The sequence below is a fragment of the Mus caroli genome, chromosome 9, assembly GCF_900094665.2.
Source record: "Mus caroli chromosome 9, CAROLI_EIJ_v1.1, whole genome shotgun sequence".
NCBI classification, from domain to species: domain Eukaryota; kingdom Metazoa; phylum Chordata; class Mammalia; order Rodentia; family Muridae; genus Mus; species Mus caroli.
This window is the reverse complement of record NC_034578.1, coordinates 54,759,200-54,777,702: the sequence shown is the minus strand read 5'-3', so window position 1 is coordinate 54,777,702 and position 18,503 is coordinate 54,759,200. Positions and strand designations below refer to the sequence as shown.

General features: G+C 50.1%; 1 protein-coding gene across 6 annotated transcripts in view; it reads left to right on the top strand.

The window, feature by feature from the left end:
• Ccdc33 (coiled-coil domain containing 33) overlaps positions 1 to 18,503 on the top strand; it is a 92,222-nt gene that overhangs the window by 33,632 nt on the left and 40,087 nt on the right. For 5 of the 6 annotated variants that reach the window (XM_021172514.1, XM_021172513.1, XM_029481082.1 and 2 more), the window contains exons 4-10: positions 3,757 to 3,866; positions 4,929 to 5,036; positions 8,171 to 8,262; positions 9,121 to 9,241; positions 15,802 to 15,931; positions 16,548 to 16,681; positions 18,194 to 18,265. In XM_021172514.1, the coding sequence (XP_021028173.1) occupies positions 3,757 to 3,866; positions 4,929 to 5,036; positions 8,171 to 8,262; positions 9,121 to 9,241; positions 15,802 to 15,931; positions 16,548 to 16,681; positions 18,194 to 18,265 (767 nt within the window). The remainder of the gene's footprint in view (positions 1 to 3,756; positions 3,867 to 4,928; positions 5,037 to 8,170; positions 8,263 to 9,120; positions 9,242 to 15,801; positions 15,932 to 16,547; positions 16,682 to 18,193; positions 18,266 to 18,503) is intronic. The other variant, XM_021172509.1, reaches the window with a different exon arrangement.

Genomic DNA, 18,503 nt, shown 5'->3' with positions numbered 1-18,503 from the left:
GGGGGGGGGATTAACCTGGGATTTTACACAGATGCAGATGTGTGCTTATACATTCATGCCTTTGTGAGGACCTGTGTGCAGGCTCATTCATGTGTATATCATTGTATAGGATGTGCTGTCTGTGCTGTAGCCACCTCCTCCCCATTCCACCCCTACCACCCCTTCCCCCCTCTTTCTGTGTGTGTGTGTGTGTGTAGCCATGTGAATGAACCCTCCTGCCATGCACAACTGGGGTGAAATGAGGAAGGATGTGCCGAGGTCAGTAGTCTTGGGTCTTTTGTGTAGCAAGAGGCAGGACTAATTACAGGAGCGACAGCAGGGTGAAGAGACCACATGAGTCAGGGTATATTGGCAGGCACCTCTTGGCAGATCGAAGCTGCTTGTTGGAACCTAGTTGGAACTGGTTGCTGTGGTGATATCTACAGTGGGGGTAGGGAATTGGGGGCCAGGCCAAGAGGCAAGAGAATGGTGGGAGGTAGCTCAAGGACACACTAATAAAAAGCAAAGGGGAAGTTTAGACCCTGGGTCAAGGCCAAAGTGGGTGGGTAACCAAAATGGTGTGTTGATCACACATAAGGAGTGGTGGAAGGAGGAAGGAAGGGTTCAGTGTCCAAACAGGAAGCCAAGGAAGCACGTTTGGAACATGAAGACAACACCATAGTCGGAATGGCTGACCGTTCCCCCCAGTTACAGCTCAGAGCTGGTTCCCTACAAAAGCAGGCTGTTCTAAAACAGGCAGATGCAAAGGTCTCATAAAATCTCAGTCGGTTTGGGGGATTTGACGGGGGTATAAGTTTACAGCTTCCTTGACTACTGTGGTCTGGTCTTGACTGGGAATACTGAGAAAACCCGGCAGAGTCTTCTCGGGTCTGCTCAGAGATGTGTGAGTGTGTGAAGAGGTGCAGATGGTTAACAAGGGGAAGCTGGGGGTGGGGGTGGGGTGGGATGGGGGGATTGCTCATTCATATGCACACAGTCCTTCCTCAGCAATCTTAGGGATTGAGTAAGATGCTTTCTGTTTGAAGTATTTTTTTTTTTTTTTTTTTGGTTTTTCGAGACAGGGTTTCTCTGTGTAGTCGTGGCTGTCCTGGAACTCACTCTGTAGCCCAGGCTGGCCTTGAACTCAGAAATCCGCCTGCCTCTGCCTCCCGAGTGCTGGGATTAAAGGCGTGCGCCACCACGCCCGGCCTGTTTGAAGTATTAATGTTATAAAGAAGCTCAGAGAGGCTAAGTGACTTCCTAGCGGAAACAAATTAGCATCTTGGTAAGGGAACCCAGACCTACTGACTTCACTACAAATCCTGGAGGTATTATACTTCCTTCTAGTCAGCTATGAGACTTTCTGGTACCTCTTTCCTACTGGGTATGAATCCCATGTAGCCTGCTCTTGGCAAGTGCAGTTGCTTGTCTATGTGTTCTTGGTAGCTTCCTTCCCACTCCCTAGTCAGTCAGCTATGAAGATGGGAGGGGTGCACAGGGCTGGAGCAGCACCCCTTCCTGATGCTGAAATGTCCTTTGGGGAAGGTTGCCCTTCAGGCATATTCCTTGCCCCACTTTGCCCGTTTTTCTCTGGATCTCGTTTAGCTTCTCCTCCTTCCAGTTTCATCTTCCCTCCCCCCTACCCCTTCTCTTCCCTCATCCCCCATCTCTTCCTCCTTTTCAAATCACAGATTTCCAAGAATGAGAAAATGCATTAAGAGTCGCCAGTCCAACCTCCTCACTGCCCATATCCTAGCTGTAGGATGCTGCTCCAGTTCTATGGCCCGTCTGAGTGCCATTAATCATATTTTAGAGAGAGAGAGAGGTGATGATGTTTACCATAAAAATTTATAGGAATAATAAATGGGCACTTGTTATCACCATGCCGGGAACACAGCAGGTGCCCACGAGTGGGTGCCATGATCATTTCCGGGACGTTGGCTTTCTCCTTAAAGTTTGTCCTGATTTTACAAGACGATGTAGAAGTGTCCACTAAATGGTGTGTTGACCTTAATTTTAATGTCGTTGAAGGAGAGACTAGAGAAACAGCTCAGTGCTTAAAAGCCCCACGACGATTGCAGAGGACCTGGATTCAGTCCCAAGTACCTGCATGGCAGCTCACATCTGTCTATAACTCCATTCCCAGGGAACCTGACACCCTCTTCAGGCCTCCGCAGGGACAAGTCTCTCTCGTGGTGGACATGCATGCATGAGGTGACACTCACCCACAAAAAATAAAAATAAATAAAATCTCACCTCCCCCAAAGAATTTCCTTGACTTGGAGTAGGCTTTTTAAAATTATTTATTTTTATTTTACGAGTATGGGTATGTTGTCTGCCTGTACGACTGTGCATCACGTGCATGCAGTGTCCACGGAGGTCAGAAGAGGGCAGAATGGGAGGCACCCGTGTTGTGAGCTGCCATGTGGGTGCTGGAAATTGAACCCAAGTCCTCTAGCTCTCTAGAGAGCAAACAGTGCTCCTGACACTGAGCCATCCGTCTCCCCGGCCCCATGGAGGAGACTTTTTATCGGTCCTTAGATTGAGAGCGTCCTTGAGTAAATTGTTTCTTTACTGAGGCTCTGTTTGCCTACCTGAAACATGAGAGTCACCTCCTTCCCGTCCCACAGGAGGAGCTGGTGGGAGTGTGTGTGACCAAGGGCAGGGGTCTTGGTCCTGCACTATTCCTGCTTGCCTGTAACACTGTGTTCATGCATGTTTATAGCCTTGTGTGACTGAGCTTGGTCCCGTGTGTCCATTCCAAGCTCGGAAGCTAACAGCACCTGATATGAAGCCTTGCCCTGGGTAGGAATGCAGACATGTTGTGTGACTTTCCCTGGGGGAGCAAATGTTTACCTCAGGTGGTGTACCATGACAAACTAATGCTTCCCCTCGAGCCTAGCTTGATGGACCAGTCAGCTTATTTAGATTACTTCAAGGAACTCAGGTAAGGACTTACTGTATTGATTTCCTTCCCTGTTGCTGTGCTAAAACACGGACTGAAAACAACTTGGGGAAGAAAGGGTTTATTTGACTTACAGGTCACAGTCCATCATTGGGGAAGCCAAGGCAGGAACTCAAGGCAGGAGCTTAGAGCAAAATCAGTGGAAAAACTCTGCTAACTGGCTTTCTTTCTATGGTTTGGTCATCTACTTTTCTCATACAGACCATGCCCATCTGCCTAAGGATGGTACCGCCCACAGTGGGCTGCCCCCAGCCCCCCCACCCCGCAATTAACAATTAAGAAAATGCCCTCAGAGGCATGCCTACAGTTCAGTCTGATGGAGGCAGTTCCTTAACTGTTGCTAACTCTAGCTTGTGCCAAGTTGACAAAAACTAGCCAGCACCGTTACAGGAGCACAAGTGACTCAGAGACAGCTGCATTGGTGGAAAGCTCACCCTCAGCATGGGTGGCAACGCACAAAAGCTGCATTGGGGAGCTTCCTGACCAAGTTTCAGGCAACTCCACTGGAGAGTTTCCTTTTGCCAGGTGTCGGCACCTCTTAGGGAAGGGCTTGTGGGTCTTGTCATTTTCTAAGCTTTTTCATTTAGTAGTCTTTCTGTACTGTATGAGCCTCCCTCCTCCTTGTTATCCCCTTCTCCCTCTGCACTCCTCCTTCCTCCCACCAGAAAAGAGTGTTGCGATGCTAAGAAAATAGCTGCACAGGAAAGACATGCCACCCTCCGCGTGTTCCATTCTCTGTCTGGTCTCAGCGAGGTCCCATTAACCCTCACTGTCTCACATCACTGGAAAAGCTTCCTTCCCCACCTCTCCAGATTTGATCCTCAAGGTGATGGACAACAAGAAGAAGAAGGAGCTGGTGTCCTATGACATCCCCATTAAATACCTGCGCATCTTCCACCCATACCACTTTAAGTTAGTAAAGGTAAGCCCAAGCTAGCCCTAGCTCTGGGTCTAACCTCTGGCTGGGTAGGGGAGATCTGATAGGAAAGCACTTTGATGTTCCTAGTTCTCTGAGGATGGCATTGGGGGTGGGTCTAGGTGATGCTCCTCCCAAGCCAGAGATGTGGAGTACATCTCAGGCAAACATTCCCCAGAATGAACCCTGCCAGGGGCACAACTGAGCATCAGCCTCAAATAGAGAGTCCAGCTTCTCAGCCTTGGACTGGAATCCTTAGTGCTGATTGGTGAAGGAGATGGTTCACTCTGATTGCTCAAGTATTTATTAAACACCTACTGTGTGTCTGGTGCTGGGCCATGGAGGAGCAGAAGCCTCCCTTTGCTCTCCCCTCGACATGTGTGCTCCAGAACCTTTCCTTTCAAAGGAAAGCACAGCGTGAGATTGGATTGTCTGGGTTTGTCTCAGCTCTCCTGCTTTCTAGCTGTATGCCCACTGGAGGCTACTTTACCCTGGCCCTCCATTGCTCCTCAGCAAAGGTGAGACAAGGCGCCTCTGGACAGGCTCCAGTGTGGTGCTGGCTAAAGTGCCTGACACACGGGAAGCGCTCAGCATGCATGGGTCCCCCCAGGCCCTGGCACTAACCTTCCCAAGCAATTCTTCAACTATGGTGCCAGAGATCATTATCTTCCCTGGGCTCCAGGACTACAGAAGGGGAACCAGGGCAGGTAGGGAAGCAAAGACCTCAAGAGACCCTGGAGCTAGGCCTGAATCTGGCCTCTTGGAGCATCTGCCAGGTCCCTAACCCTGAGTCCACTTACAGCCCAGGCCTCATTATCACATCTTCACCAAGAGAGCAGGCGAGCAGTAGTCCCTTTGAGGGCAATGAAATATTCAAATGGAAAAGAGGAGATTTATTGGATGGTCTTCTTGGAAGGGCTCCCAGGGACCATGAGCTTTAATTACCGCTGGAGTCCCAGTGGAGCAATGCTAAGCAAGTGTCCGCACAGGGCTGGATTTATGGCCAGGCTCTGCCCCTTAGACACTCTCCTTCCTATACAACTTCTATCCTGCCTTCGCCCCATGCAGCCTGAGAAAAAAGATGAAGCCGCTGCCAAGACCTGCCTGTATGCCACTGTGGTTCGGAAGGGCAGCTTACTTCCCCGCTACGTTGGCTGTGACCATACAGCTCTGGAGGTACCAGCATCGGGGTACTATAGGGACAGATAGAAGCTTTAGTTGCCTCTAAATGACCTAATCATATGGAGCAGAGGTATCTATGAAAGAAATCAAACAGGGAAAGGACAATGAGACCTTCCCAAATTAGCTTGTGAGGATAGTGAGATAGCTCAATGGACAAAGCTTTGCTGTGCAACCCTCATAAGCTAACATAGAGTGCTGACTTCACAAGGTTGTTCTCTGGCCTAAACACACACACACACACACACACACACATGCATACACCATGACATAAGCATTCCTCATACATACAAACATACCACACACAAAATAAGAATACATTTAAAAATATTAAAAGTGTCAACAAATAAAATAGCCTGAGTTTGTGACGACAATCCCTGATTGGGACAAAAGTGGCCTCTCCTCCCTGTATTGCCCTTGGATGAAGAAAGAAGGGCTAAGTGGCAGCTGTGTTCCTCACATGCTTCAGGAAGTAACATAGGTTCCCATGGATTTTGCGCTCCTGGGAGCAAGGAAGAGCCTACCTCCCATGCCCCTGGCTGTGTTTAGTCCTGTTCTTCCCTGGTGAGGTAATGACCCATAACCTAGGGCCTAAGATTCACAGACAAAAATCTCCCTGGCCCTTCCTGAGGTTTGGCTCATCTAGTGCTTACGTATTTGCAACATCGTTCACTTATTCTGTCTCCCGACAGCTATTCATAAACCCTCGTGTACTAGTAGACCAGGCATTGCCCCATACCATGACCGCTCACCTTTCAGCTCAAGGACCTCTTCAGGAGGAATGACTGATGCTTGAGGTACACATGGCCCAGGAATCCGAGCCCTGAGCCTTTCCCTAGGCAACAGACTCACATCCACAAATATCCATGTGCAATCCACAGGACTCTGGATCAAGCCTCCTCCCTACCCTAGCAGACCTGATTTGATCCCTTGCCACGTAACACTATGAGTCTGGTAAGGCAGTAACCATTCTCTAGTCCCACGTCCCATCTGGGGACACTGAGACACAAAATGAGCCTGATATAAGAGCCCAGAGATCCTGAGTCACAGAACTTACAGTCAGCCCAACATATAGGACAAAAAAGATTAAAACCAAGATGGCCTTACTGTCACCAAAGCTTCATCCAGGGAAGGGGCCACATCCCCACAACTGTGGACTTGCCCCGCTCCTGCCTCAGTTTCTGGCTTGTCTGAGTCTGAGATCCCCTGCCCACAGCAGCCCACCCACCCACTCCCCACTCCAGCACAGACCTTTCTCCCGACTGTGTCTCCGGTACAGCCACAGGACCTCTTTGGCTGATGGTAGATGAGGGGACACGATTGAAAAAGAAATTGCTTCAGCTACTCACCAAGCTGTCACTAGCAGGGGTGCTGGCACTGCTGTCTCATTCATACATGACAGAGTCAGCACACACCAGATGTAAATTATCCATCCCCTAAAGACACACCTACACCATCACCTTCAGCCCTCATACCTGCTGGCGTTCTTGTGAGTCATAGGGCCTGACAGACCTCCAGTGACATCAGAGGCTCACTGGGAGGCTCCTCTGAGAGCCAAAGGCACTAAGGATGAATTAAGTACTTATCAGATCACACCAGTGTGGAGTTAGCCACCAGCAGCCCAACAGAAATGGGTCCAGGCAGAAGGAGAAGGGTAATGAGGTGAAGAGAGAGGTTAAGCTTCTTTTTGCACTGGAGGTTAGAGTCAGAAGACCAAAAACTTCAATGTATAAGTTGGAAAACTGAAGCCTAAAGAGAGTCTGGGTCTGGCTCTGGGTCTGGCTCTGGTTCTGGCTCTGGTTCTGGCCAAGGTTTTCCAAGCTGAGGCAGACCCAGAGAGGAAATGACCCCTCTGCTGTGCCTAAGGGCCACTGCCCTTCCTGCCTTTCTCCTTAGGACAGAGACATCCCTTGAAGCTGGTTCAACTCCACCCTCCCTAAGGCCACTGTGTTTCTCTCAGTCTGTTCCCAGGTCTTTCTCTTCCTCCATCCTTCCCCCTTAACACTCAGAAACCCAGAGGCCCCTCTCCCTTCATCAGTCTCCATTTCCTCTTCAGTACCCCAAACCTTGCTAACGTCAGCTCTGTGCCAGGCTCTATGCTAAAGGCTGGGAAGACAGCAGTCAACAAGACGCTTGTGTCTGCGCATGCCAATTTATTAAATAGAGAACAAACAAGAGCTAAGTTAGAAGCTTCAATTCTGATGAGTGCTACAGAGGAGGAATGCAGAGGCCACGGGAATGGCTGCTTTGGTGACAGTGACCAGAAGGAAGCCAGGGGTGCCGTCCCAGAACCTACTGGAAGACAAGCGGCTGTCAGGATGGATTGGTAGAAGATGGGGGTGGGGACACTCGGGGAGAGAAATTGGTTTGTGCAAAAGCAAAGGCAAGAATGGGTTAGCATAGGCAAGGAAGAGAGATTTGCAGCAATAAGAAGGGCCTGGGGAGCTGGCAGGAAATATGGGCAAAAGAGCAGACAGGCAAACACCTACACTGCAGGCTTTGGCAACATGGTGAGAGCCATGAAACGAGGGATGACCAGGCAATACTCCTGCTGAGGACTGACATCCCAACCACCCTTTACTGGAAAAAGCCCTGCAGTGAACAGACCCCAGAGCTAATGAACACCAAATCAGAAAGTTTTCCGTATGACCAACACAGTTGGAGAAACCTGCCCTGGGCTTAGTGCCCTCGGTTTACAAAGTGCCCTCTTGTCTCACGCTCTCATCAGAGAACCCTTACTTGAAACTCAGGGGGCTCTATGACCAGAGTTTTGCTCCAGAGCACATAATTGTCTGGACCTCCCTCCGCCCCCGTCCTGGACTCAAGCTTGTCCACCTTGTCTCTCAGGGCAGCTGAATTCCAGTAATGCCCAGGAAATCAGTGGCACTTGCCCCAGTCAGACCCAGGGGGTAACTCCCTGGAGTAGAGAAGCTTTGAGCAAAGAAGGAAGCAAGGGGAGCAGGAGCAGAAGGACCAGGTCCCAGGGACAGGCAGAGGCATGATGATCACGTGGTCATGGCAGGCATAGGGACATGGGGGGTGGGAGAGATGGCAGGGATAAAGAGGGGGTCTGGCTGTGCCTCTTGGAGGGTCACAGCCACAAGCCGTCACCTGCTTCTTCTCTTCTGCAGGTCTTTCTTCGAGGAGTCAACGAGCCCTTAGTCAACAGCCTCAAGCCCATGGTGGTAATTGCTCGGGTAGTTCCCAACTATACTGAGTTTAAGTGAGTTGTGGAGGGGCGGGGCAGGGGGCTGGGATGGGCAAAGCCTCCCCTTCTCCTAAATTCCCTTTGTGCTCCCCACACACCTTGATCTGAGGCCCTAGTGAGCTCCGTGAGCAGACTTCACCTTTCTCTTCCAGAAGACCTTGAGCCCCTGGAAAAGGAATGTGGGGATCTCCCCTGGGATTTCTGAGCATATGGGGGGGGGGGAGTCCAGCATGAAAAGCAAGAAGGAGCCAGAGTTAAGGAGGCTAAGAGAGGCTCCTTTCCTGCCCAGGGGCACCTCTGCCCCTCCAAAAAAGCATGCCACTCCAAGACCACAACCTCACAGTACCTTCTACCTGTCAGGTTCAGGGCTTAAGGCTCATGCTGCTCACTGGTTGTCCCCAAAAGCAGATGATATGAGGCCTGCTGCAGTGGTCATACATCAATGGGCCCAAACTGCAAGCAGCATAGGCACACATGGGCACCTTACCCACGGGCTCCCTTTACCCCTTAAGCATAAGCCAGGATTCCCACAAGTCAGGAGGAACTCTGCTAACATCTTTTAAAGATGAGGTGGGAAGGCAAGGCCCATTTTAAAGTCAGTAAAGCTAATTTACTCTGATGCAGCCAAGGTACACCTCAGATCCCTGCTAAGGGAGCCTGGGAGCTACAGCTGTACAGCTGTCATCTCCTGACTAAAATTAGCCTTCCCAAGGCTTGGGCCAGAGCTCACCAGCATGTTCCAAGGTCCTGGCCTAAGTGAGGTGGGCCACTTTGCTCTCTCCTTCACCGTATCCCAGAGGCTAAGTGTGAGTCCCAGCTGTCAGGGTGACCATGAGTCAGAGAGTGCCAACTACTGTCTCCTTGCCTCTCCAGGGCCAGGCAGGCCAGGCAGGATCCTGCCTCTGTGGGGCTGCCCCTCACCCAGGTTTCCTTCCCTATCTCATCGCCAATGAACTTTGATGTGCCTCGGATCAACCAGAACGGATATCCTCAGGTATGGCTCCTTCCCAACGGTGGCCCCATTCATTCATTACAGCATCTGCCAGCAACTCAGCTGACTGCTGAAAGTGTCTGCTACACCTCACCACTGCCCAGGATCATTCCTGTGTGCTGCCCAGGACCTGCCCTCAGGGCTCCCAGAGATACTAAACATTTACCCAGATCATGTCTAATCTAGTAAAAAGCCAGCAGGGACTATCAGAGCTATGACAAGAAGAGAAGGGGAGACAACAAACACTATGGACTCCGCCTGTCATGGGGCACCTCAAGTCAACAGTCATGGGGACAGAAATACTATAGTGTTATTAGGGGCTAGGGAAGATAAAAGAGCAGAGGGATATGGAATTGTGAGTGTCAAACCCTTAGGAGGAGGAAGAGGAGGAAGAAGAAGAAGAGGAGGAGGAGAAGGAGGAGTGGCATGTGTGCACATGTGTGCATGTGGAGAACAAAGGTCAATACCCAGTGTTTTCCACTTTATTGATTTTATGTTTCTAAATTGGGGGGGGGTACTTACATGCCACAGCACAAGTATAAAAGTCAAGAGGTTAACTTATGGGACTTAGTTTTCTCTTTCCACCTTGTGGATCCCAAGGATTGAACCCAGGTCATCAGACTTGGCAGCGAGTGCCTTTACCCACTGAACTACCTTGCCAGCCCTTCTTCGCCGTATCTTTTGAGACAGAGGGTCTCACTGAACTTGGAGCTCGCTGACTCAGTTAAACTGGCTGGCCAGCAAGCCCCAGTGACCCTCCTGTGTTGGGATTACTGGTGCTCACTTGGCCCGGCTTCTTTATACGTGTGCCAAGGACAGAATCCAGATCTCCAGCAAGGTCTTTACAGACTTGGCCACTTCCTTGGCCTCTGTAATATATGTTTAACCATAGGAAAAGGGTGTTGATGTCTGTAGTGTAGAGTTAGCATGGGCAAGTCTTGACCCCTCACCCTGTTTTGGAGACAGGGTCTCTTTCTATAGCACAGGCTGGCTTCTTACTCTCCATCTACCCCTCCTATCCTCCCAGCCCTGGGAAGACAGGCGTGTGCCACTATGCCAACTTAGTCATTACTTTTTGCTATTTTTCTTTTAATTCATTATCATTGTATGTGTGTATACATAATAGAGAGAGGTGCATCCATACCACGCCACACATGTGGAGGGCAGAGGACAGCATTATGGAACTGGCTTTACATAGGTTCCAGAGAGCAAACTCAGGTGGATAGCCTTGACAGCAAGCCTCATCAGTACCGAGCCATTTCACCAGCCATTGGTCTTGATGTTTGATATGAAAGTGATGGTCCAGGGCAGGGCAGTGAAACCATCTATGTAATACAGTATACATCTATAACCTGAGATGTAGTGTATGTTGGGAATGGGCAGAAGGCATATGTTTAAATATGCTGGAGAAGAGGTACACAGGTTGTGGCTGGGCCTGGGAAATGGTCAGATTGACTAACCTCCTACAGACTGCTCCACTGAGAGCTTCCTGCACATGACGGAGCAGGCTTGGAAGACAGGGTGTTCTTGGAAGTCCCTCCTGACATCTGCCTGCTAAAATAAGAACAAGACACTCTGTTGGAGCCCCGGCTTTCATTTAAAAGACATTGAAAGAAGGCTCAGACACAGGCAGGAGTGATGGTAGGCAGGGAAGGGTGGGATAAAGGGGGATCATAAGGACAGCTTCAAGCCCAAACCAATCCTCAGTCTGATTTCCCCAGAGGCATCTCACACATGGCCCTGCATTTGCACAGAAAATTATGAGCTGATCAGCAGCCATCCCAAGAGGCAGGAGGTACTGCCTGCTTTAATGAGCGAGCCTCTCCAGGCTTGACCACTGGCTACCACTACTGCCTAACTCCACATGAGTGGGGGTGGTACTCCTCACTACAGACTTCTCCTGTGCTTCTCCCACATGTGGGACTCAAAGCCAGAGCCCAGTAATAACAACACACTTGCTATAAGGCTTCCCAGTACCTAGGTGAGATTTAAAGCTGCACATAACTTGGAGATGCCCAGGAACCCTCAGGGAGAACAACAGAGGGACATGTTGGGAAGAAAAACGGTATCAAGCCAGATGCCCTGGGCTTCGAGAGCACACAGTCCCCTACCCTGTCCCTTCTGAGATTCATCCCTCATCTTGCCAGTTGATGGGGTAGGAATGAACCAGATAATTTCTAAAGCTGGACCTCTGACATCTTAGAGCACTGTGTGTTTCCCACAAGCCCTTGGGCAAGGGGCTGCCAGACCCAGCAGACTGAGGTTGGAGTCTAGCTATGTAGCTTGCTAGCTGTGTGCCCTTTAATAAATCAACAATAGGTCTGTATGATTCTTCCAGACCTATTGACTCATACCTGAACAGGCTGTTAGAACACAAAGGCTAGCCCTAAGAGTCTAGGGCTAAGAGTCCCTTCTGTCCCCTTCAGGGATTCACACCCTGAAAGCACCCTTGTCATTGCACCCGATGCTGGAACCCCACAGAAACCCCAGTTAGATGGCCTATCTACTGCCCTACATCATAAGTAGCCTACATGCTGCCATGGTAGCTTTAAAGACATGATCTCTAACATCTAGCAATGACCATCTGGGCACCTAGCTGCTCCTAGGAACTCCCAGGTTTCTGGCACAGATATGATCCAGGGATAATGAGGAGCTTGGATTTTTATGAGAAACCCATAACTAAACCTGCCCACTAAGTGCCCAACCCACCTTCTCTCTTGTTCTCATTGGCCAAAATCATGTCACAAGCACTTCCTGGAGCCAATCACTTTGGGGGTGTGTGGGGGAGTGGTAATGGCTCTGATGTGCTGATAGCCTAAACCAGGGTGTGAAGAGAGGAGGCACCTGCATAAGAAGGCTCTCTCTACCTTTTGGTGTGAGGCAAGGATGTACCAGGCCACCCTCAGTCTGTTCCACTCCTCTCCCAACCTGGTGAGGATGGCAAAACCTGAGCTCTGATCAGCCAAGGGATAGGCTAGACACATCTGCTTGGACACAGGTTTGCCTCCTGGACCCACCTGCTTGCTCCTGTACCTCCCACAGCCTGCAGAGTTAGGGCAGAACCATCAAGAAGGAAACAAAGGAGGAAAACAGCCCCTGTGCCCACCATCCCTTTCTGACCTGGCCCTACAACCATCTTGCCAAGCTCTCAAGTTTCCCATCACCCTGGACTCACTCCGGTGCTGGCTGACTTTCCTGCCTGGTCCATTGCAGCAGCTTCTCTGATCCAGCCTTGCTCAGTTGTTCTCTGAGAAGCAAGCAAGGCACACCTTTCCCTGAACTCCGTGCTTCCCTTGAACCCCTCATCGCCTCACACAGAGGACCAAGCCCCTGTTAGCTATGCTGCTCACCCAGCCTCAGTGCTCATTGCTACAGTTCTCACCCAACCTCAGGGAAGAACTCACCCAGCATTCTCTGTGTCTGTCCTCTGTCACCTCCAGCCTTGGCCTCAACCCTTGGCTCTTCCCTGTGGCTCCTACAATAATTTGCTCAGGCCCCTACATGATGGCAGAAACGGGTGGGTGTTTATTTACATGCATATATGTGCTCTATGCTCTTAGAAGATAGGCTCCAGGAAGGGGCAGAGTCAGTCTCTTGCTCTCCCGTGGTCCCTGCAATATCCTACAAGTGTCTGTCATGGCATCCCAGGCAACGCTTGCTGAGTTTGTTCAAACTGAACTTTTTTTTGCCTTCTAACAAAATACCCATTGTCTCCTTCAATCTTACAAACTGTTGGCTTTTCAAAGTGCAGAGCACAAGCCATCTGACAGAAAAACTAGGTCCCAAAGAGGGGAAAGGACCTGCTGTTACCCAAACAATAAGCTTAACCTGGTCCCTGGGCCCAGAGCTAAGGGTCCTAGCTTGCTGGAAGTCCCAGCCAGCACAACCCGCTAACAGCTCTTCCTCTCAGAGTGACTCTACTGTGCCTGGGCATAACAGACAGCAGTGGCTGAGGTAAGAGTGAGGGTAGCTTCAGAAGAAATAGGAGGAGGACAAGGGACAAGGGCCCACAGAATGAAGGCTCTGTCTCCAGGGAAGGCAGGTCTGCCTCAATGGCAGAGGGTTAATGGCTTTTCTGAAGATCACAGCTGAGGGTTAATCATATTCCTTAATTCCGAAACCCACCATAGCCTTTCCCATTAGCATCTTCGGGCCATGTCTACCCTATGCCCACCCCACCCCCTCACCCCTGCACAGCGTAAGGATCAGCCAATAGCACCTTTACTTTCACAAAGCCCTGAAAACAAATTGTTATTTAGCCCTGAGTCCTACACACGCTCGTGTGTGTGTGTGTGTGTGTGTGTGTGTGTGTGTGTGTGTGTGTGTCTTGAGGGGGGGGGTAAGGGGGAGAGGGAGAGGGAGAGAGAGAGAATATGAGTATGATTCACCCTCCCCCAATTCTAGGTATGAAGGGCTTTCTCCTGGGAGACTTACCCTGGGAACCCATTCAGGGAAAGGACTGTCCCTCCCTGGGCAGGCAGCCACTTACCACCTCTTGCCGTGTAGAATCCATTTAGATCTGCTAATAAGTCCCAAAGCAGACAGCTAGCATCCATTAAAGAACCCTTTCCCAGGATAGGGACAACAAATGAGGTAGCAGGAAACTGAGTCACAGTCCCTCCTCCCTGAGGGCCCCAGAGCCTGGCAGCTAACCTAGGCAATGTGGCTACCTTCCTCTGACACCCAGGAGAAGGGAATGACTCTCGGGGGGGGGCGGTGTCCCAGTGTAGGAATCAATTCTGAGAAATCAATACCAAGTCCCACAGAGCTTACGGCTGGCCTCTGTGGCCTAGGCTGCTGACCAGGCAACTTCCACCATGACATCTTAGGGATGTGTCCATGACTCCAGCCACTGTCTAGTGTTCAGGAACATCTGTCCCTGTGTTCATCACAAACCTTCTCCTTGGGGACAGGGAAAGATTATCAGCTCAGCCTTGGGCAAGACTCCTGAGGACCAGAGCAGGCCCATTAGTATGACAGACATGAGAGCTCTGTCCCGTCAGAAGTAGTATTGATATCCCTCCACCTAGCATCAGTAACTCCTGGAGTGCTTGTGTTGACCTTATTCCCCTCGAGGAAGCAAAAGGTAGGACCAGTGCCACTGTTGCTGACAGCCCCTGGTTCAGCATCTCTTCCTCCCAGCAGGGCTCCACTGGGAGCAGGCAGCCCCACTGAGGCCCTGCAGGGCTCTATGTGAGAGAGTTACAGGCTGTTCTCCCACCTTCCTATTTATGTGGGCTCTGTGCTTTCCCATGAGTTCCCGGCCTCCAGGGTTCTTCACACATGCTGAGCTCCGTGTCACCCCCACACTTTGTTCCTTGTTTTCATTCTTCCTCCAGAAGCCTCTTCCTCCTCTTTCACTTTGCCACACCTTTCAGCCTCCTCTGGGATTAGTCAGTAGTCTCACATTTTGTCTTCCAAGCTTCTCCATGCATGTGCCCATCTGCTGCCTGACAGTAAAGCCAGATAAACACAGGGTCTGAAATCTGAAGCCCTGTGTGGTCTTCTGAACGGGGCTGGAGGAGCATGCATGGAACAGAAAGAGGCTGAGTATGAAAACAGTACACACATCTAGCGCGTACCCTAGAGCATGGGAATTCCTTCACTGAACAGTTACCTCGGGTATTTGTGCTTAGAAAATAGTCTGGGATGCAGAGGGATGTGGCAAAGAGCATTCAGCTCGATGTTGTCATAGATTAAAAAAAAATTTTTTAAATGGGACAGCAAAATGTCTCTGAGGGTTAAGACACTTGCTGCCAACCCTACCAATCCGAGTTTGATTACCCAAACCATAACACGTGATGGGAGGAGAGAGCTAACTCATGCAAGTTGTTCTTTGACCTCTGCATATGTAATGTGGCTCGGGTGTGCTTGCATGCACACACACACACATACACACATACATGCACACACATGCACACTCGTGCACACACATATGCGCACACATTTACAGGCACACACATGTACACACGTACTACACTCATGTGCATGCGTGCACATACTCACATGCCTACACACATACACACACACACACACACACAAATTAAGAACTTGAAAAGGACAACTCAGGACAGTTGGACAGGACAAAGCATCATCTAGAGAAGGTGGATTCTGTTTTGGGTTTTATACAACCCAGGCTGGGCTCAATCTCTTGACATAGCTGAGGTTGTCTTCCAACTCTTTATATGGCCCAAGTTATCCTAGAACTCCTAATCCTCCTGCCTCTACCTCTCACGTGCTGGGATTATAGGTCAATGCCACCAAACACAGAGTATCTTGAAGTTACTAAGGTCATGAGTAATGAGACTCTGGGTATGCTTAGGCTTTGACTGTAAGTGGGAAAGGACAGAATGATAATTATACATATAAAATATATACAGAAAAATGAGAACACAGTACTGAGTGGTTGTCTTAATGTAAGAATTTAGTAGTTATCCTAGTATTTATTTACTTATTTATTTTTCACTTTTGATAACTGAGACAAACACTTGGGGCAAGTAAGAGACACATGTACAACCGAATCTGAAGGAAGGTATAACCCACATCTGTTCTCACTCTTCCAGCTGTCCAAGCCTGGGGGACCCCCAGAGCAGCCCTTATGGAACCAGTCCTTCCTCTTCCAAGCCCGAGATGGAGCCACCAGTTTCTCAGAGAACACAGCCCTGGTGCTGGAGTATTACCCCTGTGCCTCAAGTAAGTACCCAGTATCCCTTCAGGACAAAGTTCATCAAGAGAGTCCGGTGAAGGGATGTTTGGGCTACCTGCCTCTGTCTCCTGCAAGGACTGCCTTTGGGCCTCCAGGAGCCAGGAAGCCCCCAGTGCAGGCAGTCCCTAGGGTAGCTGCAGAGCATAGGCCAGGACTCTCAGGCCAATCCTTACCTGGATAGCATAAGTGTCCCTCAGTGAGGAGAGAGTATACACAGGAGTATACGGCAGAAGAAACAGCTGATCCCAAGTTCCAATCCCATAGTCTAAACTGAGGCACACACTCACCCAGAGGACAGAGACAGGGCAATCCAGAAAACTACCAATGGGTATAGAATCTGCTTAGAGCTCATGCTGAGCTGATAAATCTCTGAAGAACCAAATAGGCAGTGTGTGTGTGTGTGTGTGTGTGTGTGTGTGTGTGTGTGTGTGTGTGTGTGTAAGGGAAACAGGAGGCAGGGAAGTAGAGTCATTGGAAACCCAGAGAGCTACATGTCCATAACCAAGGATGGAGTCTGGGGAATACCTAAAAACCCATCTAAGAAGCCGCGGCAGTGTAACGGGTAGTCACTGACAGGACCTGATTTGGCCTTTCCTCACACAGTGCAAAGCAGTGAGCCATGGGCCCTCAACCAGCCCCTGGGTGTCTCCGTGTTACCACTGAAATCTCGTCTATACCACAAGATGTTGACAGGAAAACACTTGCAAGGGCTGCAAGTGGAACGGCTTCCCATCATCGTAAGTGCTTACTGTTAGCTGGTCCCCCACCCAGCCCCATCCCACCCCTACCTCCATGGCCGCACCTATAATATGGCTTTGGGGCGGGGGGAGTTGTTTAGATAGGGTTTCTCTGTGTAGCCCTGGCTGTCCTGGAACTCGCTCTGTAGACCAAGCTGGCCTTGAAGTTAGATATCAGACTGCTTCTGCTTCCCAAATGCTAGGATATAAGGCATGTGCCACCACCATCCGGGTAAATGTAGCTTCTTAGCAGCCTCTATCAGGGCACCCAACAAGGAAGCCTGCAAGTGTGAGGAACCAAAGACGAGTCTTAGCTGTGGAGGTGGGGAGACAAGCCAGGCTGAGCCCCTGGAAAGGTAAACCTGGGAACCCAGAGAATAAAAGCAAGGGCTCAGGCGTTCCCAGACCTGGGTCCAAGGCTTTCCCTACCCATCTTCCTACAGGACCTGGGGCAGATGACAATCTCCCAAGACCTCATTTCTTATCTCTATCCACACATCCAGGGAACAGAAAGCAGAGTGTTATACTCAGGGTCTAGGGACAGACAGACAGACTGAGTTCAAATTCTGGCTTCACTTACCCACTTTCATGGGATTATAGTTCCTGCCGTGGGAAAAATACTTAGTGTTGGGCCTCAGTTTTCTTATCTATAAAACAAACACGCATGTGCGCATGCACACACACACACAGAAACACACACACACACACACACACACACAGAGAGAGAGAGAGAGAGAGAGAGAGAGAGAGAGAGAGAGAGAGAGAACTTGCTCACCTGATTGCTATGGGATTTGGTCAGGAAATACATAAAGCATTTAAAATAAATTCCCAATAATATCAGGCCTGGTAGCACAGGCCTGTAAATTCTGGAATGAAATTTAAAAATGGAAACTTTGAGACTTTTCTGGGCTACAGCCTGGGAACCTTAGAAAAGTAAATAATAAATAAACAGTTAAGTAAAAATAACATAAAATAACCAAGACTTTGAGTGTAGCATTAGTGGAAGAGCACTTGCCTAGGGTGCAAGCTTGCAAGAGGCCAAAGGTTCTATCCCCACTGGAAAAATATGGGGAAACCCGTATCATTATTTTATCATCTTTTACATTTATTTTTCTTGATCTTTTTGAGACAGGTTCTCAGGTATCAGACTTGCTATGTCTTGAGCTCCCGGTCCTCCTGCCTCCACTTACCCAGCGCTGGGATCACAGGCATGTGCCGCCAGCATCAGTGTCTATTTCTGAGTCACCATTTCCCTAAATACTTCTGACATAGCAGCAAGCAGGAACTTCTGCTCTGCCAGAAGATGAGTGTGGAAGTGCCAGTCAGGTGTGAGTGGAGTGAGAGAGCCGTGCGGAAGCAGGGCAGGAACAGGCAGAAGGCCAGCTCTGGCATCTCACCCACACCCCTTGGCACCCCTCCCTCGTCCTGGAGAAGCCAGATCAAGAGGTGGTGGAGCAGAGGCCTGCCTGCAGCTGGCCTGACTGCGGACTTAGTGAGCCTTCTCCTCCCCAGGACACCAACCTAAAAACCATCAATGGAGAAGCCCCCTCGGTGAACCTCTCCTTCCAGCTGCTTTCCTCTGAGGTAAGGGTGGTGGCCTGGGACGGTCAGACATGTGTCAGTTCCCATAACCCCCTAAGTGGGTGACAATGTCCTTCACGGGTGCTAACCCTCGGGCCTGGGGCCAAGGAGAAGGAAGAGTCAATTGGTTCAGTTGAAAGCTCTGAAGCTGGTGAGATGGCTCAGTGGGTAAGAGCACCCGACTGCTCTTCCGAAGGTCCAGAGTTCAAATCCCAGCAACCACATGGTGGCTCACAACCAT